The sequence below is a fragment of the Myotis yumanensis genome, unplaced genomic scaffold, assembly GCF_028538775.1.
Source record: "Myotis yumanensis isolate MYYU_CA2020_CCGP unplaced genomic scaffold, mMyoYum1.0.hap1 SCAF_6, whole genome shotgun sequence".
Taxonomy (NCBI): domain Eukaryota; kingdom Metazoa; phylum Chordata; class Mammalia; order Chiroptera; family Vespertilionidae; genus Myotis; species Myotis yumanensis.
Window position 1 is genome coordinate 58,672,909 of NW_027223757.1, and position 25,543 is coordinate 58,698,451.

The following is a 25,543-nucleotide window of genomic DNA, read 5'->3' on the forward strand; positions in this document are numbered from 1 at the left end:
TTCAGAACTTCAGCTTTTGTTGGCTGATGCTATGACGCTGGTACTTCCTTATCTTGGAGAAGGTATCTACAGGAGGTTTTCATACAATTACATCACAGTTGATATTTATTGGGTCAATAGTATCCTAATATTAGGGATATTTATATGTGGGAAAAAAAGTACATCTTAGAGTTGATTAAATGACAATGGCAGTTTAGGCTGCACAACTGGGGAAATGAGACTGCAAATGAATATTGAATGAATGTAAAAGTTTTGCAGATACTATGGATGCTTGTTTTTTATTTTGTTTTGTCACGATGTCTTGGGTAGATGGCTATCACTCCAGGGAATGAACATATAAGTCTCCTTCCCTTTGTACAAACAGACAAGGTAGGTAGGTTTTGGGATTTGTAAACCACTTGTGAATTGAGTATTGGACTGATAGTCTCCAGGCTGGATGATAGGGCTCCAGAGAGGGTAAGTTCTAGGGCTCTAGTTCTTAGGTTATATGTACATATCTATAAATAATACTACTCTTCCTGGTAGAGTGTGAGATGTGCATTCCACTCTTTTGACCTATTTGTCATCACTTGTCTAGGATTTTCTTATATGTGACAGGCGCCCCCTAGTGAATAGTGGGACTTAGATTGGCCCCCACTATAAAAGTCTGGGGAAATATCTGAACCTGTTTTAACAAATTCATATTTATTAAACAAGATGTTGTGTGTGACTGAGGGTGATGTTGGGAATCTGTTCTTCATAAAAAACATCTATTTCAAAAAATAGATGTAGTAGTCAACTTTCTACACAAAGTTCAAATTAATATGAACTTGGCCAGATCATTGATCTTTACCAACTCTTCAAATATAGAGACTTGGCTGGATTCTTTTTATATAGCTACTAGAATCTGATAACTTGGGGTTGAAACTTGAGAAACCATAATTTCAATCCAAAATACTTTAATCCGGTAAATATATTTGATAAATTATATTCTTTTTGTTAATTTCAAGATTACAACATTTAATGAAAACTGGGATTGCTTAAATGATACATTGTTACTTTTTAAAAATATATATATTTTATTGATTTTTTACAGAGAGAAAGGTAGAGGAATAGAGAGTTAGAAACATCAATGAGAGAGAAACATCGAACAGCTGCCTCCTGCACACCCCCTACTGGGGATGTGCCCACAACCTTGACCGGAATCGAACCTGGGACCCTTCAGTCTGCAGGCCGACACTCTATTCACTGAGCCAAACTGGTTAGGGTTACATTGTTACTTTTAATTACTTCTTCTCTCCCTAAAGCTCTTGCCACTTATAACAGTCCATACTACGTTCTTATAAAAGGGGGTTATAATTTTGACATCATCATTCTTATTAATTATTATTTATAACACTGAGTTAGGTCCTCAATGAGGAATCCAAAATAATTCTTATCCTCTAGGTAGCTTCTAATATCAAAAATAAAGTCAAATAATATGTAACCGGGTCAATTGGAAAATAAATCAAATAAATATAAGAGAAAATATTTAAGATTATTTTAACAGTGTCGAAAGAACAGAAGCAATCACACACTTGACTCGTGGTATTTAAATGGAGCATCCTAAACCAACAATTAGAGGAAAGGTAAACAAAAAGTAGGTGACATGTTTAAATAACAAGTAGGTGAAAGATTATTGGACTATTTTCAAAGATCTTGGCTGATGCCAGAAATGATCAAATTATTAACTGTATGTAGTGTATTTTTGCTCCTTTCCAGGGGCAGATTATCACGTTGCCTCCCAACTTCTTATTATCTAAACAATATTTTAAAATAAAAAATTGCTTTATCTTCTTTTGCCTAGGTTGCCCTTTGTCTCTGACTTCTCTAACTTTAAGGCAGGCCCCTTTTGGTCCTCAGTCTTCTCTGAACTCCTAAAGGCCTAATTTAGCACAATTATTACCTCTTTGATTATTCCATATATATTAAAAGGCTCTACAGGATACGTGCAAGCCTTCATTCAAATTACAGCTGACCCTTGAACAACGTGAGAGTTAGGGGCACCGACTGTAGCGGAAAATCCACCTATTCACGCAAGCCGTCGCTCCACAGACACGGCTTTCCCACCATGTTCATGAGCAGACAGACCCCCGATCCATTCTCCATCACTATGGCTTCCCGCATTTAGAGGGGTCACTTGTGCATTTCCCTGGCCACGGTGGCCAGCAGGTGCGGACAGGGGTGAAGGAAACAGAACCCCAGGGAAGAAGTCAAAGTCAACGACAGGCTCAGCACCAGAGCACCTCGTTCACCTCATCCTCCGCCACCAAACGCCCATTCTTCCCGGCCCTGTTTCCTAAGATGTCACCTGGGCGGATGCAAGGTCAGCCGTGGGGGGGAGGCGGCGGCCGCCTCCGCGGGGCCCGATGCCGGGAGGGAGGCGGGCAGGGTGGCACCGGCAGGCGCAGGTGTCCTGCCCCCGCGCGACCCCGGAAGGCGGGGAGGGGTCGAGGGGGCGGGACGGCGCCTGCGCGCCCCTGGCTCCCGCCGCCCCCCGACCGCAGCAGCCCCTCCGCCCGAAGCCGGGCGCGGGCGGGGGGAGGGGCGCGCCGGCCCCCGCCCCCCACGTGACGCCGGCCGAGGAGACTGGAGCGGCGGCGGCCGGCGGCGGCGGCGGCAGACTGGTGCAGCGCGCGGCGCTCACGGCTGGCGCTCCTCCTCCGCCTCCTCCTGCACGGAGCCCGGACGGTCCCTTCTCCTCCGCCAGGCTGGTCGGCGCCGCCGCATCCCCGCTGCCGCCTCGGTGCCCCGAGCAGGAGGAGGAGACGCCGCTGGGCCGCCGCCGTTAGAGGGGACCCCGGCTGCCGCTCGCTCCCCCGGCCGCCGCCGTCGAGGTCTGCCCTCCTCCCCCGGGGTCTCCGCTCTCGCCTCCCGCCGCCGGCTCCCGCTGACCGCCGCGATGGGGCTGCTGGACTCCGAGCCCGGCAGCGTCCTGAACGCGATGTCCACGGCGCTCAACGACACGATGGAGTTCTACCGCTGGACCTGGTCCATCACAGGTAAAGCCGCGGGCTTCCCCGTCCGTCCGTCCGTCCGCGCCCGGCCCCGCGGGCGGCGCCTGCCCTGCGGCTGTTGGGATGCTGCGGCTCCGAGGCGGCGCCGGGCGCGGGGACCGCGGCGGGGCACGGGTTCCTCCGATCCGAACGTTAAGGCCTCTCCCTCCCCGCGACGCTCGCGCGGTTTTCCTCCGCGCCCCCACCGCCTCTCACCGGCTGCTCGGAGGCAGGAGCCGGCCTTTCGGATGGAGCCGGTGCCGCCGAGAGCTCGTCGCCGGAACCGCCCTCCTCCCTGAGCCCGCATCTCCAGACCTCGCCCGGCGCCTCTCCATTATGCACAGGATCGGCTTGAACGTGTAGCGATATTCCGGGTGGAGAGATGGCTGGGGGCGCGGGGGACTCCAATGGTAGCTGTCTTTTTGCTTCTTCCGCCTCCTGGTTGCTTTGACACCTCCTGCTAACCCGCTAGTGTTTTGCCTAGCTCGTTCATCTCTATGATAATTTGGAAAGAAAAAATAAAAAAGCCATTGTTTGGCTCCTTTAGTCTTGAAGAATGTCAGTTTCTGAGGCTTTTCAACAGCAAATGTGTTTGAAGTGACCGTCTGTATTGGCTTTGCGCAGTGCAGTGCAGCCAGGGGGATGGGGGAGCTAAAACACCGGGAAAGAAATGTCTTTAGGAAGGAGGTCTCCACAGCAGCACCTAGAGGTTGTCCTAGGAGGCCTACATAGGTACAGTTTTCTTAAATCGGCAAACTTTTCCCTTTAGTTGTTTTAGGTTATTTGACACGACGTTCGATTGGTTGATATGTGCAGGTCTTCTAAGCAGAAGCAGTTGTGACATTATTTTGACATGTCACCATTTATTTTTATCCAGTTGTTTCAGTTGCTTTTGGCTTTAAGGCACTTAAAAGTTTCGAAATAAAAAAATTTGGTTAACAGGATTTTAGAAACAATCTTACGATTTAAATTTTATAGCCCCTTTTCAGTACTGCACTGCATCCCAGCAGGGGAGGAAATTAACATTCCACATTATGACTCTGCCTCCCTAGAAATGAAAATTTATTCCTGTAGTTTTTGTGTTTGTTGTTAGAGTGAATGGGATAGTGCTCACAGCATGAATACAGTACAATGCGTGGCATATATGCTGTAGAGAAAATGTGATGCTGGAATTATTTCCGGGTGAGACAATTCTTTGACATTGATGTAGCTTTAACTTCTTTAGAAAAGTGTGTTCTTCTTCAGAAGCTCTCACGTTTGACAATGAAAAGTAATTGAAAATGGTTAAAAGACAGTTTTTAATGAGGTTTTTCCTTCTAAAGTCTTTCCTCTGTGCACTATTACACTGAGGTTATGCTCTGCCTATACAAGCTGGGAAAGATGTATCCTTACCTTCATCTCAGGAGTGATTAGAGTTATTTAAACATTGCATCAGGGTTTCCCATTACACAATTTTGTAGAGCTCTTTGGCAGGTAATTGCACTTTGCATACTTTAGAGTTCAGACATTGTCGAGGTCCTCCAATCTCCATATAGTCCAGAGCCACACCCAGGAGTTCTCATTCCTGTCTGTCATTCCCTTCCCACCTCTTGAGTCTCAGAGAGAATTGAGAACAAAGATAGAATATATCTTTGTGTGATGGTTAAATCTCTTTTAGTGATGTTTTTGGTAAAAAGATGGTCTTGAGGAGAGGGTTATGCAGTTGCCTTATTTGAAAGCTTGCGACTCTCATGGAAGACATAAAATAATACAATATTGTGAGCTTTGAGAGTAGCCACTGGGACACAAGTGACCTCTCACTAGCAGATGGAGGAAAGGTGCCCTGGCTATCCACTTACGAAACCTGAGACTGCTTCCTTGCTTTCTGTAATCAGCTACCTAGTGTAGGTAGATGGTATTTCTTAACTTAGAGGCTTAGTGGGATATAGCCTGTTCTGCCTTGCTGCTGTGTCAAGAGGAGTATTTTTCAGATTCAGGCAGATCAGACCTGAAGCCTGTGGTGTCCCATTTCCTTTCATTCCCTCTTCCCCTCTCTTCCATGCTCTCCGGGTACCTTTTCTTTGACTCATTAACACTGATCCAATTCCAAGATGATCTCTTCTCACTATAATTTTATGAAAATATGGGTGAAGGAATTTCAGAGTAGAAAACTAGTCTCTTGGATGAGGCTGAAGAGAATGTTGATGAGTGTCATGTTTGGGAAGGGGGAAAATAAAAATGGGTGGAGAGAAAGATGGTCTTGAGAAATATAAATTATTTGAGGACACGGATTATTCAGGGAGAGCAAGAAATGAGCGAGACTCTGCCTTTGTGTGCTTTCATCCCCAGAACTATAGTTATATGCTTCTGTCTTTCTGTTTTATTACTTCATTGAATATTTCTCTCCATTGACATTTCTATCTTAGTGTAAACAACATGTATCTATTTTGGACTGTTTATAACAGAAATAGTTACAGTTTTGTAGAATATATTTGATGGTCCAAGATATTTTTGTCCTAGGGCAGTGGTCGGCAAACTGTGGCTTGCGAGCCACATGCGGCTCTTTGGCCCCTTGAATGTGGCTCTTCCTAAGCCTTAGGAGTACCCTAATTAAGTTAATAACAATGTACCTATCTGTATAGTTTAAGTTTAAAAAATTTGGCTCTCAAAAGAAATTTCAATTGTTGTACTGTTGATATTTGGCTCTGTTGACTAATGAGTTTGCCGACCACTGTCCTAGGGCAAACAGTTTCTGCAAAAATACTATTTTGAGCTGTTTTATCAAATGATGCTATTTAATAAAACATGTCCAAAGCAATGTATAAAACTGGGCTTCCTAACAGCACATATCTAGCAAATACAGCATATGGCCCATAGTTTATTAATATAGAAAATGTTACTTTTACTATATCATTGACACTTCATATATTGAATTGAAACTTTGAAAGAGCTGTACGTTTAGAAAAACAAGAACTTTTCCACTTATTTTATAGCTTCAGATATTTTTAACAAGTAAACTAATCTTGGTTTCTATTATATAGGAAAGTATAGATTGATGTGGGACTTTTAAAAAAAATTTGTTTTATTACTTAAAATATTACAAAGAGTAGTACATATGTCTCCTTTTTTTTCCCCCCTTGACCTTCCTCCGGCCTCCCCTACCCCCCAGTGTCTTGTGTCCATTGGTTATGCTTATATGCATGCATACAAGTCCTTTGGTTGATCTCTTACCTCCCCTCAACCCTCCCCAGCCTTCCTGCTGTAGTTTGACAGTCTGTTCGATGCTGCTCTGCCTCTGTATCTATTTTTGTTCATCGGTTTATAATGGTCTTTATTATCCATAAATGAGTGAGATCATGTGGTATTTTTCTTTCATTGACTAGCTTATTTCACTTAGCATAATGCTCTCCAGTTCCATCCATGCTGTTGCAAATGGTAAGAATTCCTTCTTTTTTACAGCAGCATAGTATTCCATTGTGTAGATGTACCACAGTTTTCTAATCCATTCATCTGCTGATGGGCACTTAGGCTGTTTCCACATCTTAGCTATGGTAAATTGTGCTGCTATGAACATAGGGGTGCATATATCCTTTCTGATTGGTGTTTCTGTTTTCTTGGGATATATTCCTAGAAGTGGGATCACTGGGTCAAATGGGAGTTCCATTTTTAACTTTTTGAGGAAACTCCATACTGTCTTCCATAGTGGCTGTACCAGTCTGCATTCCCACCAGCAGTGAAAGAGGGTTCCTTTTTCTCCGCATCCTCTCCAGCACTTGTCGTTTGTTAATGTGGGACTTTTTGCCAGTTGGTGGTATGAGAGTAGGAGGTACTCTGATGTCATTGTGTTTATTATTTCTTCTATTACTTTATGAGTATATTAAAATTATTAGGACTGGTATCCTTGACTCAAAATGAAAACTAATCAAGAGATGTGAACTGATGAATCTAAATATTCCTCAGTCTGCAAATACCCAAATTATCTACATCATTCATTGTGTTCATTTATTATTTTAATAAATGCTTATTAGTAAACTTGTGTAACTGATATTTAGCAAAAAAAAAAAATCTGAAGAATTAATAGCCAGCATCCCCACAATAAGGCCAAATGTCTCCTGAGCCACCATATTTCTTTTTAATCCAATGTTTTTAAACAGCTATTGTTCGTGAAGTATGTATGCACATATATGTGTGTGTATTTGTGCGTGTGTGTGTGCGTGTATTTGTGCGTGTGTGATTGTGTGTGTATGTGTGTGTGTGTGTGTGTGTTTGACACTGCTCTCTGTTCAAAGATATAGTACCCAATATTTTGGTGAAAAATTTTGTCTACTTGGGAGTTGAAGCTAGCATAAAAGACCAGCCTTGCTGGGTCCATAAATTAACTTTGGAAGGGGTAGAAGGGAGAGAGGGATGAATGGTACAGGAGGAGGAAAAATGATGGTGAAGTTTGGAAGCTAGGCTTAAATAATTATTCATTCTTTCCACATGTGCAGGCACAGTACTGGGCTCTGAGAAGAGAATGAGAACACTGGATTATTGCTCCCATGCAGCTTAGGAAGTCTAGAGCACGGGTGGGCAAACTTTTTGACTGGAGGGCCACAATGGGTTCTTAAACTAGACGGAGGGCCGGAACAAAAGCATGGATGGAGTGTTTGTGTGAACTAATATAAATTCAAAGTAAACATCATTACATAAAAGGGTATGGTCTTTTTTTTTTTTTTTTAGTTTTATTCATTTCAAACGGGCCGATCCGGCCTGCGGGCCGTAGTTTGCCTACGGCTGGTCTAGAGGGTCAAGGCCATGGTCTGAGGGCAGTGTGATCTGTCAGTCAGGCCTACTTGGGGCCTAGGAAAGGTCAGAAAAGTCCTTCTCTACTCTTCTCCTCTCTACTTCTACCTGTACTGCAGTCTTGTGTTGTGACAAGAATATTAAAGCTCTGTTTCAGAATATGTTTCATCATGTGAAGTTGTTTTGGATACTGTTGGAGAGTTCCTGGGAGCTGGCAGTGTGCTTAAGGGTCAGTGAATCATCTGGTTTGCCAAAACTGGGGGCTTGTAGGAGGGGACCTTTAGCTCAACTTTAGTAAGTTGGGCTAAAAGCAGGTCTGTTGTAGAGAAGCATGTGTCTTAAACATTGTACAGTATATTTACATTAGAATTATTATTTATCACAGTTACTGTGTACATTTTTATTTATGTATTGCCTAAAATAGGTTTTGTTTGTTTGTTTGGATTAGTCTTGGAACCCTGCCAGTCACCATTTTCAATGTTTCTCAAGAAAAGGCATTCCAAATTCTAGGCAGCCAATTAAAGACAAGTAAGTGTAGCAGTCCCAGTTCCTAACACAGGATCTCCTTTGATCAATGTTCTCCATGAGGTTCTAGAGCAAGCATGTCAAACTCAAAGGCTAAAACAGGCCAAATAAATTAGGCACGTGGCCCGAGGGCCGTGAGTTTGACATGCATGTCCTAGAGTTATAACCTCCCTGAAGCTTTTAAGAGGTCCATGTTACTTAAGGGTTTTCTGGGGTTTTTTTTTTTTTTTTTTTTTTTTTGTTCCTGTTGGCTTTTACTTCACTCGTGTGGTTTTGTTCCTTTCCCCAACAGCATATAGCAGAACTTCTATCACAGATGGAATACCAAGAGGGTAAATGCAGATTCTAAAACTGGTGTCAGGACATAGTTTTATAGTTAGTTTCTTTGGCTTAGGGAGAAAGGTTTTAAACATTACACAGATAATTACTTCAGACAATGCTTTTGTGATCTTAAGAGCCACAAAGAAGTTGGTATTTATGATGTATGTATGTATGCATGTATGTATGTATTTCAGAGAGGAAGGGAGAGGGGGAGAGGATAGAAACATCAATGATGAGAGAGAATTATTGATCAGTTGCCTCATGCACACCCCACACTGGGGATGGAGCCTGCAACCCGGACACGTGCCCTGACTTGGAATCGAACTGTGACCTCCTGGTTCATAGTTTGAAGCTCAGCCACTGAACCATGCTAGCTGGGCAGAAGTTGGTTATCCTTTAAAAACTCAATTTGCTTTAGTTTTTTCTCAAGTCATATGATATTGTCATTAGTGAATGGTTTATTATTATTAACAATAAGTATTATTTTGAATTTGGATATTTATTATTTTGAGTCACTTATTTCGAGTTAAACATGTGTTGAATTAAACACAGAAATGAGTTGTGTAACAGAATTTGTCTTTTCTCATTTTGGATGGCTCTTTTTCCCCCCCCTTTTCATTATCAGGACATTTTTCCTTGACAAGTCAAGGTGCTATTGTTTTATTTTCCCTTGGAATGAGAATATTAGAATATATATTTTTAAATCACATGGGTTTGAGCTTTTATTAAAGGGAAGGGAGGAAATACCTGGCCTTTCAAAACCAGCTTCTAAATTTTCTTTCTAAACTGGTCAGTCAGTCAGTATTTCTCTGCCCACAGACCTGCAGCTCCAGCCAACTTGGATAGTTCATCCTTGAGTAAAATTTGTGCATGTCCACCTGCCCTTCCCCAGTCTACCTCTACAGATGGCCCTTCACCTGAACCCAGCAGTTTCCCTCCTTTATAAAGCCTTTCTTGGCCATGGTACCCTAGAACCTTTATTGCTTTATGTGATCCCATTTCTTTTAGCAATTACCCATGTACTTCCTCATACCATTTTTTCTGTGATTTCATTGTCTTGAATTGTTTAAGCCATTATTATTTACCTTTTCACTGTGTATTTTTCTTCCCAACACTAGGGAGTGGCACATGTTAATTTCATATGTATTGAGAAGATGACCCCCTTAACCTAGCCTAATTTCAAATAGTGAGATATTCTGATTACTAAACACTAATAAGGTTTTAGACCACACTAAATCATAGAACACATTTTTAATTGATTTTGATCATAAGTTAGTCAATTGATGTTGACTAAATTTAAAGAAGGAATCAAACCATTAAATTATTTTTTAGCACTGAACAGTTATTTTCATGAAATGTGAAATCAGACATAATTCTTCTCTCTTCATTGCCTATACAGCATTGTGAAGTGTGTGGAAGTGAGGAGGGCAGCATGGAATAGAGAATGGAAAGAACACTGGACTGGGATTTAGGTGACCTAGGCTTTAGTCCTGGATCTCCTGCTAATTAGCTTTGAGAGTTTGGTCAAGTCCATTTGCTTTTCCTACCTCAACTGTTTTCATGTGTGAATAGAGAGAGTTGAATTAAGTAATCTTTAAGGTTACTCAGCTCTAAAATTCTGGATATAGACGCAATTTTTAAAAATTCTTTAAATAGCCCAGCTGGTGTGGCTCAGTGATTGTGTGTTGACCTATGAACCAGGGGGTAATAGTTCGATTTCTGGTCAGGGCTCATGCCCAGGTTGCGGGCTCGATCCCCAGTAGGCGTCATGCAAGAGGCAGCCAGTCAATGATTCTCTCTCATCATTGATGTTTCTCTTTCTCCCTCTCCCTTCCTCTCTGAAAGCAATACTAATATATTTTTTAAAATAAAATTCTTTAAATACATAAAGCAATTTCAGATAAACATTGATCAGTAATTCAAAAATCTCATCTATGCAATAATTACTATCTTTTCAACAAAACAGTACTGCCCAAATAGAAGTAACTTTCATATTTAGTCTTTTTTACTTTCTCTTATATTCTCCATAAGAAGTAAGTAAAGGAACAGAAAAACAAAGGGATACAGATATTTTAGCAACTGCATTGGCATAGCACTGTTATAGCACATAGTATTGCTGTAATACTGTACCTATTTAATTATCTAAATATTCCTTGACTAACCAAGATTAACTATTTTGCCAAGAGTAGTAGCAATAATATTAAAGACTAGGTTCATTATGCATTATACATATAATGTATATAATCATACATTACATTTATTATATAATATGCAACTGCTGAGGATGCTTGTTACATGGTCTTGGGCAAGTTATTCATGGTTCTTTGATCTCCTATTTCTACCTAAATCATGAGGCTTGAGCTTACTATGAACCAGGGGGTAACAGTTCAATTCCTGGTAACAGTACATGATCTCTTAAGACCACTTTATTGGATCTTCAGAATATCTCCTAAAGCAATGGCTTCTATAGTTGAAATTTAATCATTATATTTTTTCTATAAAATGCAAAATTTTATCATACACCATTACAAAAGATTTCCAATTATAGACACTTTATCTTTGAGAATTTCTAGTTTAAATTTGGAAGTGTGATGTAAACTTTTTGTAAAATTACTAAAAACATGTAAGTCTTGGGGAAAACAAAATAAACTAAATGGCTTTGGTGTGTGTTTCTTAACTAAAAGGGTAATTTAAAAAAATCTTATATTTGTTATTTATTTTCTTCACAGAATATTATAATTTATTCTATTTTAATTAGAATATTAGTCTTGGAATTTGAAATGAAAATGCATTAATCCACTGAAGGAATCAGTTAATTTTAGATGTGATCACATATAGGCATTTGTGATTTTGAACTGGAATAGTCAAAATAAGCTTCTTTGTTTTCATTTTTATTTGTTTATTAACTGAAAACTTAGGCACAAGATATGTATTAAAAAATTTCACAGATTTTTACATATACATGTTCATAGCAGCGTTATTCATGATAGCCTGGAGGTGAAAGCAGCCCAAATGTCCAGTGATGGATGGATGGACAAACAAGATATGTATATACATACAATGGAATACTATCCAGCTTTACAAGGAAGGAAGTTCTGGCATATGCTACAACATAAATGAACCTGTTTTCATTATGCTAAATGAAAAAAGCCAGGCACAAAAAGACAAATACTTATATGAGATCTCTGCAGTAGTCAAATTCATAGAAACAGAAAAGGGCTAGGGCAAAGGAGGAGATGGGGAGTTGTTTAATGATACAGAGTTTCAGTTTTGCAAGAAGAAAAAGTTCTGGAGATTGGTTGCACAACAATGTGAATATACTTAACACTGTTGAACTATACACTTAAAAGTGGCTAAGGTGGTAAATTGTATGTGTTTTTTATCAATTAAAACCAAATTTAACATATTATGTAATTAATATGATAGCACCTCTTGAAATTATCTTTATTCAGTGTTCAGTGACAAATAAGTTGATTCTTTTTAAAAAATATATATTTTATTGATTTTTTACAGAGAGGAAGGGAAAGGGATAGAGAGTCAGAAACACCAATGAAAGAGAAACATCGATCAGCTGCCTCCTGCACACACTCTATTGGGGATGTGCCCGCAACTAAGGTACATGCCCTTGACCAGAATTGAACCTGGGACCCTTGAGTCCATAGGCCGACGCTCTATCCACTGAGCCAAACTGGTTAGGGCAATAAATTAATTCTTTTATTTTTTCAGCTTTTAGTAAAAATGGCTTTATAAAAAGTGTGCATAGTTGTTGCCTTAACAGAAGTCCCTAGAGGCTAAAGTAGCAGATAGAAAAGAAGACAACCTTGCCTTTTGTATTTTGCTTTCAAGTTTGACCAAGAACTTCACAACAACCTGGGAGGTAGGCCTGGCAAGCATTGGTATTTCCATGTGTGTGGAAGTCCTTGAGAGTCATAGAAGCTAAATAACTTACTGATGAACACTATATTGGAAATGGGACTAAACAGGTCATTTTGTTACCCATCACACTAGCCAAGCAGGAAAGCAATAATCAGCCCTCTGACCTGTTTATGTTCTCTTATATTACCTTATTTATATTTTTAAATCCTCACCTGAGGAAATGTTTTTTATTGATATTAGAGAGAAAGCGAGAGAAAGATTGATTGATTGCCTCCCATATGTGCCCCAACCTAGGGGTCAACCTGCAACCTAAGTATGTGCCCTGATCAGGAATTGAACTCAGAACCTTTTGGTGTACTGGATGACACTCCAACCAACTGAGCTACCCAGCCAGGGCTATTTTACTTTATCTTAACTGCTATCTCATCTACAAAGTATCACTATTTAGAATACTAAATCTGAGCAAAGTCATTATACCACCAGAGATAATCTAAAGAAAGACATCTGAAATGCTCAAAGAGGCTGTTGTATAAGATTAAATTAAAAAGTAATATTTATTGTGCTCACTTTGGCAGCACATATACTAAAAAGTGATATTTATTTATATAAATTTATATATTTACTAGAGGCCTGATGCACGAAATTTGTGCAAGAGTAGGCCTTCCTTTCCCCAGTTGCCGGCACCAGCTTCCCTCTGGCACCTGGGACCTGGGCTTCCCTAGCAACCCCGGCTTCATCTGGAAGGACATCTGGTCTGATTAGCATATTATGCTTTTATTATTATAGATATCATATATATGAATATATTGTGTAATTTACATGTAAAATATAAAAAGTGGTATTTAGCTTGAGAAGATGAAGTTGACTTCCATATGGTGGAGTAGCTAGGACCTTAAAAAATATATCAAAGTGAATCATGAAGTGTTTGCCAAATTTTATAATATAAAAAATAGAAACTATTCTTAATTAGTGAAAAGGATTAAATTCAGGATGTACAGCGGATATTCAGCTTATAGAACTGTTAGCAAGAGAAGATTTTGGCCAAACTTCCCATTGAAACACATACATACACTCCAATTGTATCTTCAGTCTTTTTTTTTCTAGAGGGAAACACAATTTCAATTTTCTTAAAGCCTTAAATTAATACCATTGACAGCACAAAAGGGGAGGTTTGGACTCTGAATTTCTCAGATTAGCACAGGGAGGAAGTTTCATGAAATTTCTGAAAATCTCAGCAAAATGTGAAAACTGAGTGAGAAGGAAACTATTTATCTACATTCTATCTTGGCTCCCAGAATATGAGGCATTACTAGTATTCTTCTGTATCTCATATACATCCTCCCACCTGGGTATTGTTTCTTCTTTCCCTAGGAGCTGGCTTTTATGAATATGCATTTTAAAAAAGTTAAATATATTGGGGTAGCATTGGTTAATAACATGTTTCAAGCCTACAGTTCTATAATGCATCATCTGTACGTTGCATTCTGTGCTCACCACCCAAAGTCTAATCTTCATCCTCCCCATCCCTTCTCCTCTTGCCATTTTTTTTAAGCCACGAATTTAGCTATCATCTGCACATGGTGAAACTCACTGCTACTTACTGAGCTTCTATTAAAGGACCATATGGACTATAGAATGCTGTAGTGTGCATTTTATACACCTTATCTTATTTAATGTTCATAGAAGCCCTATAAGGTAGGTAGTATTTTACTACTGTATGATGAAGAAATAGACTTAAAACTACACAGCTGGAACGTAACAGAGCTGGAATTGAATCTTCTCCTTTATGTGAGTGACCTTTTCATGCAGCAGTACAACCTCCCTATTCATCCAACAAATACTGCTTTATTGCCTACTGATAACAGTGAACATTTATTGGATGCTTACTGAGTTCCAGTCACTGTGTCCAATGATTTATATATATATATATATATATATATATATATATATATATATATATATATATTATTACATTTAATTCTCATTTTCCTTTTACCTAGGTACTATTATCCCCATTTTCCTAGTGAGAAAACCAATTTTCCCTGGATTATCCATCTAATACCTACTCTCCCAAATTAAACCTCATAGTAATCAGTCTTCAGCTTGAATCACATAGTCACTCATCCCATCTGTGTTACTGTCTTTTCTCCTTTGCAGCCTCTGAATGCATCCTTATTTATCTGCTTTCTATGGGAAATCCTATAATTTCTCTCACTTTCTACTTTTATTCTGATCTGTGTTTAGACAAACTTGGAACCAAAATTCTTTTTTTCTCTGCTTTTTAACTTCTCCCTTCATTGTTTTAGGCTCTTCGGTGACTGTTAGAAACCGAGTTACATAAAACATTTTTTGCCCTCTTGTTCCAACCCTGCGCTGGACTCCTCTCAGGCCATTTGTTCCCTCAGACTTCAGATACCGCAGTTTACCCTCGCCTTGCTGGTGACAGTCTCCTTCCTGTCTGCCCATCACACACTGACCTCTTTGTCATTTGTAACCCAGTTTCTGCCTGGACCACCTCTCTATTCTGCCAAAGCTGTCCTTTCTTAAATTCATCCAGGTGCTCTTCCAAGCTCAAGCCATCATCATCCTCTTCCCTGTGTACCTAGGGGGTAAAAGCAGAAATTTCCCTGCTCATCACCCTGACTCGGTAGGAAATTAATGACTCTCATTTATCCACTACTTTCAGAATCTGTATTTTTTCCCCCGAGTATATATCAGGTCGTTTCCTGTTCCATTGTATCAAGGTATGTGAAGACTCTTTCTCCTCCATTTCTGCCTTTTTCACCTCACTGATGCCCAAGCTCTTACTTGGCTTGGAGAATACTATATTAAGCACCATATTTTAGATTAGAACCTAGAAGAGTCCTTATGGTTTTATTTAGTTTATTCCTGTCATAGAGATAAAATCTTTCTCAACCTCTTCTTGACAGCAGTTATTTACATTTTTTATTAAAAATTTATTTTAACAAAGGGCTGAGGCTGCTTATATATACCAGGTATTCTTATAGAGATACTTTAAGAAATAAGGGCCCTCATGACATTATAGTAAATGGAGAAAAACATGACTACCTCCGTAAGAAAAAGACTGCAGTTTGCCTTTGAGGTGCTTTTAAGTGCAGTGTCATATGGAGTAACTATTATTTTTGTGTAGTCTATAAAGGCAAATGGATTTTTAACAATATCACTTACATATCAATGATTAGTAGCCAGGTGTAAAGAAAATGGAGTTGATTTGACACTATTGGTTCTAACTTAAGGAGGATGAATAGTTTCAGAGAATGTGTTGTATATACTTCTTGATGTGTTGAATACCAACATCTCTAGTTGGTTGTCAGACTTGTGTTTTGCTTTTGTTTTTGGTAGGTGAAATAGACAGACTTGTTAGAAGAGAAAGAAGTGGCTGATTTCAGGTAGATTCTAGGAAAAATTAATCAAACTTTTATGATTTGGTTATATAGTAAATAAAGTAGGCCCATATTTCTTTATATATATATATTTATTTCAGAGAGAGGAAGGGAGAGAGAGAAACATCAATGATAAGAAAGAATCATTGATCAGCTGCCTCTTGCACGATTCCTACTGAGAATCGAACTTGCAACCTGGCATATGCTCTGACTGGGAATCGAACCGTGACCTGGTTCATAGGTCAATGCTCCACCACTGAGTAACACTGGCCAGGCAAACTAGCAGTTCTTCTTAGACTTTAATATGTAAAATCACTTGGGAATAATTAAAATACAGATTCTGGCTTAGTAGGTCTGGAGTGAGACCTGAGATTCTGCCAAAGCTGTCCAGGAGTTGCTTTTCTGCTGGTGCATGGACCACACTTTGAACCAAAGTGTGTATTCCTAATTTCTTTGATAATCTGCTACTTGTACTACTATGGAAAAAGACAAATTTAAAAATGTTCTTCTGCTATTGATTTTAAAATATACTTAAGAAAGCCAAACAATGGCATGAATTTTTATAGAACATTTATTTGTGGGTTGTTGTTTTTTACCCCAACAGGGACTGTATAACTTTTAGAACCATTTTGATCAGTAGCTGTTGCTCATTTTATCTGAATCAAAAGGGCGGTTTAGAAATGTCCTGAATGTCTATTCGCATAGTAGCAGTAGCTATAATAATAATAATTTATTTTCTAGATACTTTGTGACCTTCATTCAGTCTTCTAGTCTTCAGCCATTTGCTTGGTGCATCCACTGTACAAGCCCTTGTGCCTGTAGAGAAAACATTTTATTAATTTTTTGGGATGGGATATGATGGCCAGCTTAGACTAATTGTGGAAGAAAGTTAATGCTGCCCTAACGGGTTTGGCTCAGTGGACAGAGCGTTGGCCTGCGGACTGAAGGGTCCCAGGTTCCATTCTGGTCAAGAGCATGTACCTTGGCTGCGGGCACATCCCCAGTACGGGGTGTGCAGGAGGCAGCTGATCGATGTGTCTCGCCCATCGATGTTTCTAATTCTCTATCCCTCTCCCTTCCTCTCTGTAAAAAATCAATAAAATATATTTAAAAAAATAAAAAATCAATAAAACTTCCTGCAAATGCTCAAAAAAAGAAAGAAAGAAAGAAAGTTAATGCTGATTGGTAGAAGTCCTGAGTTCTAAAAAGCTTTAAAAGATATCAGTCTTTCAAAAAGAAGAGATCTGTTAGAGATATTTAAGGAAGTTGCTGATATGCACTGATAATTGGTTGTGAAAATTTATTATAGTTGTTTGCATATAGAACTTGGGTTAATTCAAAACTATTGGATGGATTAGAATTATTTTATTATTTATTACATCTGGTTTACATTTTCTTTAAAACAAGGTCTTGTTGTTTTTTTAAAAAAAACAAAACAAAGAAAAAAAACAGCCTCTCTTGCCCGGCATGGCTTAGTGGTTGAGCTTCGACTTATGAACCAGGAGGTTGAGGTTCAATTCCTGGTCAGGGCATATGATTTGGCTTTATAGTATAAACATCTTCCTTTCCATTCCTCTCTGAAATCAATAAAAATATATTAAAAAATAAAAAAACAGCCTTCCTAAATAATTCAAAATTCAGAGTTAGACTTGCTATGCATTTGCTCTCCTGAATAAATTATAAAATGTTCCGTTTTCTCAGTTTAAACTTTTCCCTAATATTTATTGTTGATGGTAATTCTTCTTTAATTTGGTTTAACTCTTCTCTTGGAAGAGTGGTTGGATTATTGTCAATAATCATGATTATTGCCAACATTTATGGAGCTCTTATTCTGTGTCAGACACTGTACATGGAGTATTTTATTTCTCCTAAGAACCTCCCTTTTTAGCATAAGGCCAGAGAGACTAAGTAACTTGTTCAGGTTTATTCAGCTGGTAAATGGGGGAGGTAGTATACCAATGCTGATGGCCTGACTTGAGAGTCCATACTCAGAACCTTGAGAATCCCTCTAGGTTAGGAAGAAAAGGCCTACAAGACATCAGAGAGCTTGACTTTTAATGAGAGGGTCTCAGGTTATTCCTAACATAAGATACACTTGTGAAGATTTGGAATGGAGAGGGAAAGGGTGCCACAGAAGGAATGACTTTGTGATATCCATGCTTACTAGGAAATTTCACATTTAATCAGCACACATCAACTCTCTGACATATTATTTCTTCACTAAAAAGAAAAGGACAGTCGATTCTCCATCTGTAGTGTCTGTTGCCTACCCCATCATTTTGGAAAAATCTTACTCTCTCGGTTTCCATGATGTCATTCTCTTCCTTCTTCTCTGGCTACTTTGAAACCATTTATTTCTCCCAGTCTTCCCGTAAGTGTTCCCCCAGGGTTCATTCCTTGCTCATTTTACTCTTTGTGCTCTTTTTATTCTATGTGCTCTTCTCCTTGTGACTTCAAACACAGGTGTGATTTTCATTGCCAGGCTCCTATGTGTCTGCAGCCCTGGCAGTCCTCTGCTGCTGAGAGCCCACTGGATACCTCCTCCTACTTGCAGCACAAGTACTTCAAACACAAGATGTTTAAAAGTTTACCTGATCATCTCCTTCCAGATCTACTCCTTTTCCTTTATGCTCTGTCCTGGATCATGACTTCACCATCTATGCCACCAGCCACTCCAGAAATCTGGGAGTAATCCTGAACTTTCAGTCTCACCTCTTATATCTATATCAGTCACCAAGTCTATAGATTTATTCTTGTAATTTTCTTATCTGCCCATCTTTTCTATCACCAGTGCAGTTTCCATCATTTCTTGCAATTTAGTGGTCTCCAAGTTTGGCTGCCCATCAGAATCACCAGGGGCACTTTGAGATTATAGTGTTGGGTCCCACCCACAGAGATTTTGATTCAGTAGATCTGGGGTGGGGCCTAGGAATCTGTTTTTTAACAAGCAGATGATTCTTATCAGACTCTCCCAGGTCTGATCTAACCTATACATCTTCAATTTCCTGCCGTCTCTCCTTGTATAACCCCTACTTCAGGCCTGCTTGGTTGTGAAAATAAGTGCTTTTTGTTTTTTTCTTTTGGGCTATATGTTTGTACATATGTTTTTCTCCCTCCCTATTTGCTTGACAAATTTCTCTTTTATTCTTCAAAAATAAACATTTTTTATTCTCTCCTGTCCTAACATTGTTCTTTAGACTAGCCTCTGATATTGTTTTCATTATCCTGCACAGCACTTGATTTTTCATGTCTGTCTTCTCCTCTGATAGATGAGTTTTGAGAGGTCAAGGAACAAGTAACCTGCCCCAAATCACTTAGATCAGAAGAGGTGGAGACTCTAACTTGAAAGTCTGTTCTATTTATCCTTAAAATCTCTGGGCTTTTAAGATACAAATCAGGTTAGGAATAAAAGCCTATTGATGGGTCATGGATACAGACAATGGTATGATGATTACCAGAGGGAAGGGGGCTGATGAAGGCAGGTGGAAGAGGGTAAATGAGAGATAAATGGTTTACTTCCATAAGTAAATTAGACTTTGATGCACACCATGTAATGCTCAGATGATGTATTGTAGAATTGTATACCTGAAACTATATAATTTTATTGACCAATGTAACCCCAATAAATTCAATTTAAAAAACCCTGTTGGTGGAGGGTTTTTTAAAGGGAAGCCCCATTTAAACAGATGATTTTTCTTCCCATTTTTTATAAAGGTATAATTTACACATAATAAAATTAACTCTGATTTTTAATGATTAATTTTTCAGTTTTGACACACATACGGTTGTATAAACATTACATGGCTTTAATACAGATAAAATTATATAATGTTTGTAAATAAATCAGTCCCACTTGGCATGAGCTTTATGAAGCAGCCACAGTGTTTTAAATAGAAAGTATTTCCCAAGAAAGAGTTAACCCTAAAGGGTCTGGAAGGGTTAAAGTAACGTGTCTTGGTAATTCTTTTTTTTCAATTTTAAAAAATTGAGCCGAAACCGGTTTGGCTCAGTGGATAGAGCGTCGGCCTGCGGACTGAAGGGTCCCGGGTTCGATTCCGGTCAGGGGCATGTACCTTGGTTGCGGTCACATCCCCAGTAGGAGATGTGCAGGAGGCAGCTGATCGATGTTTCTCTCTCATCAATGTTTCTAACTCTCTATCTCTCTCCCTTCCTCTCTGTAAAAAATCAATAAAATATATTTTTTAAAAAAAATTGAGAGAGAGAGAGAGAGAGAGAGAAACATTAATGTGAGAAACATAGATGTGAGAGAAACATCGATTGGCTGCCTCCCATACATACCAAACCAGGGCTCGAACCCTCAACCTGGATATGTGTCCCTGACTGGGAATCAAACCTGCCACCTTTTAGTGTATGCGATGACACTCTAACCCACTGAGCCACACCGGCCAGAGCATGTCCTGGTAATTCTTATTAAAATAAAGACTCTTGCTCATGAACTAGACTTACTTTATTTAATATTTAGCTTTAGGTTTGCTTAAATTTACTTTAAAACCAGGATAGGGAACTCATTACCAAAAAATAAATTTCTACTTACAGAAAGAAAGACCCAATAGTTAGAATTTTCTGAATTTAGGAATAACTTAGCTCCCTAAAACTTCTCATTGGTTCTAATTCTATACTCTGACAATAGAGAACAAATCTAATCTTTCTTTAGGTCCTTTGGTATGTGATGAAGTCTCTTTTTTTTTGCAGGCTAGACATCCTTCCTCCTTTCCCATCACGCTTTGTGTCATGGTTTCCAAAGCATTCATGGTCCTAGGCCAGGTCTGCCAGATGCAGCACCTAAGAAAATGTGAAACTTGGTTTCTTTGAGTGCCTCTTGTTTGTTTTTTTCTGTTAAGGGAACTTTTGTAGGTCTCTCATTTTCTTTCACTTGAATTCTATCTTAAAATATCATTTGTACCTATAGTTTAGAAAGAAATTAGGAAATTTTCTCCCTTAAATTTTTTCCTTTTTATTTAATTTATTTGGGGTGACACTGGTTAACAAAATTATACAGGTTTCAGGTGCACAATTCTATAGCACATCATCTGCACTGTATTGTGTGTCCATCACCAATTATCTCCCTTATGGCCTCCTCCACTTCCCTCCACCCTTCTCTCCTTCTGGCACACTATTGTCCATGTCTATGAGTTTTTTCTCTTTTTGCTCAATATCTCAAAATGAATGGGCATGGTGACTGAGTGGCACTGGAATAGCTGGCAGGATACATGGGGCTATTGTTCTGCCTTCTGTCTCTTAAGCTCTCTGAATCTAATTTTTAAGATAAAGGGATCATTTCTAAATCTAAAATTCTACACCTTAAATGCAATGAGAAAGACTTAAAATTATTAGTAAACTAGTAATTGACCAATGTAAATCGTGCAAGAGTAGGCCCTCGCAGCCGCAGCTGCTTCGTGGCCCGGATCCCCCCCCCCGCCGCCCCCCCCCAACTGGTTGTTCCGGAAGGTCGTCCAGAAGATCCTTCTGGAAGGTCTTTCTGCCATCCAATCTAATTGGCATATTAGCTCTTTATTATATAGGATAGGCTCAAAATAAGATATTAATAAACCTATTAATACTATAAAGTATAAAAATGAGACAGTTTGACTAGAGTCAGTTTATATGTGTGCCATATAGACCTGCTCCAAAAAAACTTTTCAAACAGAGATTTCCCAGGAATGTTACATAAAAGCCATTTGAATCTTGATATTCCTGATGACAGAATTTGACTCTAGTGGACAGGGTTTTTTAATAAAATACCCCCTTCCACTAATAAATTCATGGTATTGGATCCCACCCATAACTGTGTAGGATTAGGATATTGACAACATACTAGAAAAATATATTCTTTTTACTCTAATATGCATAATCTATATTTGATTCAGTGTAACTTAAATGAATAGGGCACATAATTTACAATTAAGTTATTTAAACATTTGAGTTAATGAAAAACTGGATAATTCATTTTTAAAAATTTATTTTTATTGTTGACTCTATTACAGATATCCCCCATTTTTCTCCCTCTTTGCCCACCTCCTCCCCTGGCCTTCACCAGACTTTTGTCTGTGGTCATGGGCTATGTATATATGTTCTTTGGCTAGTCTCTCTACCTTCTTGATAATTCATTATGTTAAGGTAATACAAATTATATAAAGCTTCAGTACTCATTTTCCTTGACTGTTCTATTTCCTTATAATTTTTTTTTTTTTTGGTTCAAGACTTGAGGGGACCTGTTAGTAATAGTGAATTTTCATATCATTGTATAACACTCAGTCCTTCTTTTTAGTGGAAAAGGAAACATGTTGGGCATTTGAATGTTATTCGAGTACTAAATGAAATATTAATGCAAGTAAATTCAGAAGGACACAAATAACTGCAAAGGCGGGAAATTTTATGGAAATATTGTAGGATGGGAATTGTTATGCTGTTGTTCAGGTCGCTGACAATTACTACAACTTTCATAATAATCATTGGAAGTGGAATTTTTGAGAGCTGGAAGGGCTAATTTGAGAAGGGTCTGGTGTGAAATGGGGCCTTTCTATAGGCAGAAAGTGGTTGTTAAGTGGTTGCTGCATGAATGCATGACGTGTGTTGTTGGGCAAAGAAGTAAGGGCATTGCCTTTTTTCTCTTGGAGAAAGCATTAAAGACATTGAGCCTCATAGGGCACACATGTACTCACTAAATACCTGGTTGAGGTTGTGTTAACTTCAGGTTAAAGTTGTGTACCAACATAGAGGAGTATCTGGCAATAGCTGTAGGAAGGGGTTGTACACTGAAGAAACCTTGAGTATCAGTAAATGTGCAGTTGGATTTCACTGAAGGGATAGAGAATAAAGGACTGATATGAAAAAATCCACTCTTCATTTATTCATTAAATAAATTTTTAGGCGCCTTGATAGGACTTGCAATATAAGAATGAAAGACCCAGCCCCTGCCTTCAGGGAGATTACATTATAAAGGAAGGTGACTGAACAAGGTGATGAGTGCCCTAATGCAGTGGTCGGCAAACCGAGGCTCGCGAGCCACATGCAGCTCTTTGGCCCCTTGAGTGTGGCTCTTCCACAAAATACAATGTGCAGGCACGCACGTACAGTGCGATTGAAACTTCGTGGCCCATGCTCAGAAGTCGGTTTTCAGAAAGGAGATAGACGAAACAAATATACAAGACGAGTGTGGATGGTAGAGTTGGAAGGGGTCAACCTCAGCGAACGTACCTCAATCAGATTGAGGACGTTTTTAGCAAAGGCCAGCTTAGGAGTGCCCTAATTAAGTTAATAACAATGTACCTACCTATATAGTTTAAGTTTAAAAAATTTGGATCTCAAAAGAAATTTCAATCGTGTACTGTTGATATTTGGCTCTGTTGACTAATGAGTTTGCTGACCATTGCTCTAATGGAACAGAAACAAACATGTGCAGGTACTTTGGCAGTGTAAAATGGGTCCCCTGGTCAGTGAAAATTGCCTATTTTCTTGATCTGCTTTTCCTCAACTTCAATTCCATTCTTCCTCCTAATTATTATTTTAAAAAGTGACAATTTTCAGAAGTTAAAAAAACACTAAGGGATCACCTAGTTTCTTGGTATTTAAAAGTTGGTCCATGGAATATTAGCATAGCCTCAGTTGGAGCTTTCTAAAAAATGCAGAATCTTCCTAAAAATGGCCTACATCCCAGCCTTACTGAGTCAGACACTGCATTTTAGCATCTCCTTCCTCCCCAGGTGATTCTTCTTCTTCTTCTTCTTTTTTTTTTTCATTCAGGTTGGAGAAGCACTAATCTAGTTTATCCCTATATCCGGTTTTATAGGTGAAGGACATGAAGACATTGTGCCCATGCACATTGTTGTTCAGAACATCTTTTGAAGACAGTAGGAATTCTGTGTGTGGATTAGAGTGAGAAATGATCTTTGATGTTAGAAATTAGAATCTCTTTACAGATGAATTTATCTTCCTTTCTTTGTTACATAGATTATTCCTTAAAGCAGTCCTTTTGCTTTTTGTTTCAATGTCATGGGAAAAAAAAGTACCTGCCCTCAAGTTTGTGGATAAGAATAGCACACTATAGCAAAGTAGAGAAGGCTTTAAGGTTTAGGGGGTTTGTGTTAAACTTTTATATAATATAGAAAAATAAAGATCTAAATAGATAAGTACCCCTATGTTTTAAGGAGGCCTTTGGCATAGAAAGATATGATCAAAGAAAGATAAAATGCCAACATTAAGGAAAAGTGTACAATTACTGATAGGACCATAGTGACACAATGTCTTCAAACAAAAATACCACTCCTCCCTCCTATGAGAGATTTACTCTCTCTCCTGTCCCTTTAAATATTTTAGTTTAAGTCTGGAATACGTTCTGATTCAAGTGGTAGAACCATAATTTCCATGAATAGACAGATAATAGACTTCCTATAAGCTATGAAATAAAGTCAGTTTTTCTTGTTCTCATATTTGTTTTCTATCAAGTCACTATTCTACCTTTATAGCAACTCTTATTTTATAGAAACCATAGTTATTATATTACTTCCTGACTTTGGAGACTGTGATTAAATATTGTTCCATTTGTGTTTTATGTCTTGAATCTTATTTTCTTTTGACAGTATATAAAAACATTCATTTAGTTTTAAGTAAAATATTTTGAAATATAATTAATATATAATTTTATTTAAATGGACAGTTTAAAATACGGGACATTGTAATGAGCAAGTAAATTAAATTTATTTTGGTTAGCTTTGGGAACTGGCTAAAAGGTAGAATTTTTTTTTTAACTATTTTAAAAGTATATAATATTCCTGAAAATAGAACATAGAAATGCTTTATTTTACCAAGAAGAAATTAGACATTAGTTTCACAATCTTTTAAATGCTGTTTAACTTTTAGAAATATAAAATTTAATTTCAATAGCTTCTTAAAGTGTATTAGAAAATTAATTTTTGTTAACTGCATATTTCATTTTCATGCTTGTCTTAGAAATATTTTACTCCTGGCAGAACTATTGTAAAATTGATTCATGGATGCCTATTTCAATATTAAGGACACTTTATTTATTTTAAATGAAATAGTGTGTTATATATATATTTACACATATGTAAAGTAAATGATTTATAGCTTTAGAGAAAAACTACAAATTGGTTATGCTTATGGGTAAAAAAAATAGACTCATGTTCTCAAGGAAAATTTTGGAAAAATGTCTTGAATATGATGATTACCATTTAAATAAATTATAGAACTGTAATGATCTCTTAAGTTAATATCCCAAATAGAACTACTTTTGTCTTCAGTATCCAGAAATACCCCAGGAAATGGCTTTTATTGCTCCGCACCTCTTCAGTTTACTAATTCTTTCTTGTCTTAAACATAGGAGGGAGCAACTTCCAAACTGCACTGATAAATTTCACATTTAATATGGAAGACAAGTTTCTCCTTAAAGTATTTTTCTGTCTATGAAGTGTCTCATTAACTTCTCATCTCATCCCAAGTTTGTCCTATATTTTTAGTAAGCTTTATTTCTTGTCTTTGTTCTCTAGGTTCTCTGTAAAACCTAACATGTGACATATGTAACAAAACTTCGTTTTCAAAAGCTGCTCACGAGACTTAGTCTTGTTTCTTTGGTTTTTATGTCATGTATTTTTGTTGGGA

The 25,543-nt window shown here is 38.4% G+C and overlaps 1 protein-coding gene across 1 annotated transcript in view; it reads left to right on the forward strand.

Moving 5' to 3' along the window:
• The first annotated feature begins 2,697 nt into the window (after positions 1 to 2,697).
• ELOVL4 (ELOVL fatty acid elongase 4) overlaps positions 2,698 to 25,543 on the forward strand; it is a 32,871-nt gene continuing 10,025 nt past the window's right edge. The window contains exon 1 of the mRNA XM_070418193.1: positions 2,698 to 3,020. Within this exon, the coding sequence (XP_070274294.1) occupies positions 2,921 to 3,020 (100 nt within the window). The 5' untranslated portion in view covers positions 2,698 to 2,920. The remainder of the gene's footprint in view (positions 3,021 to 25,543) is intronic.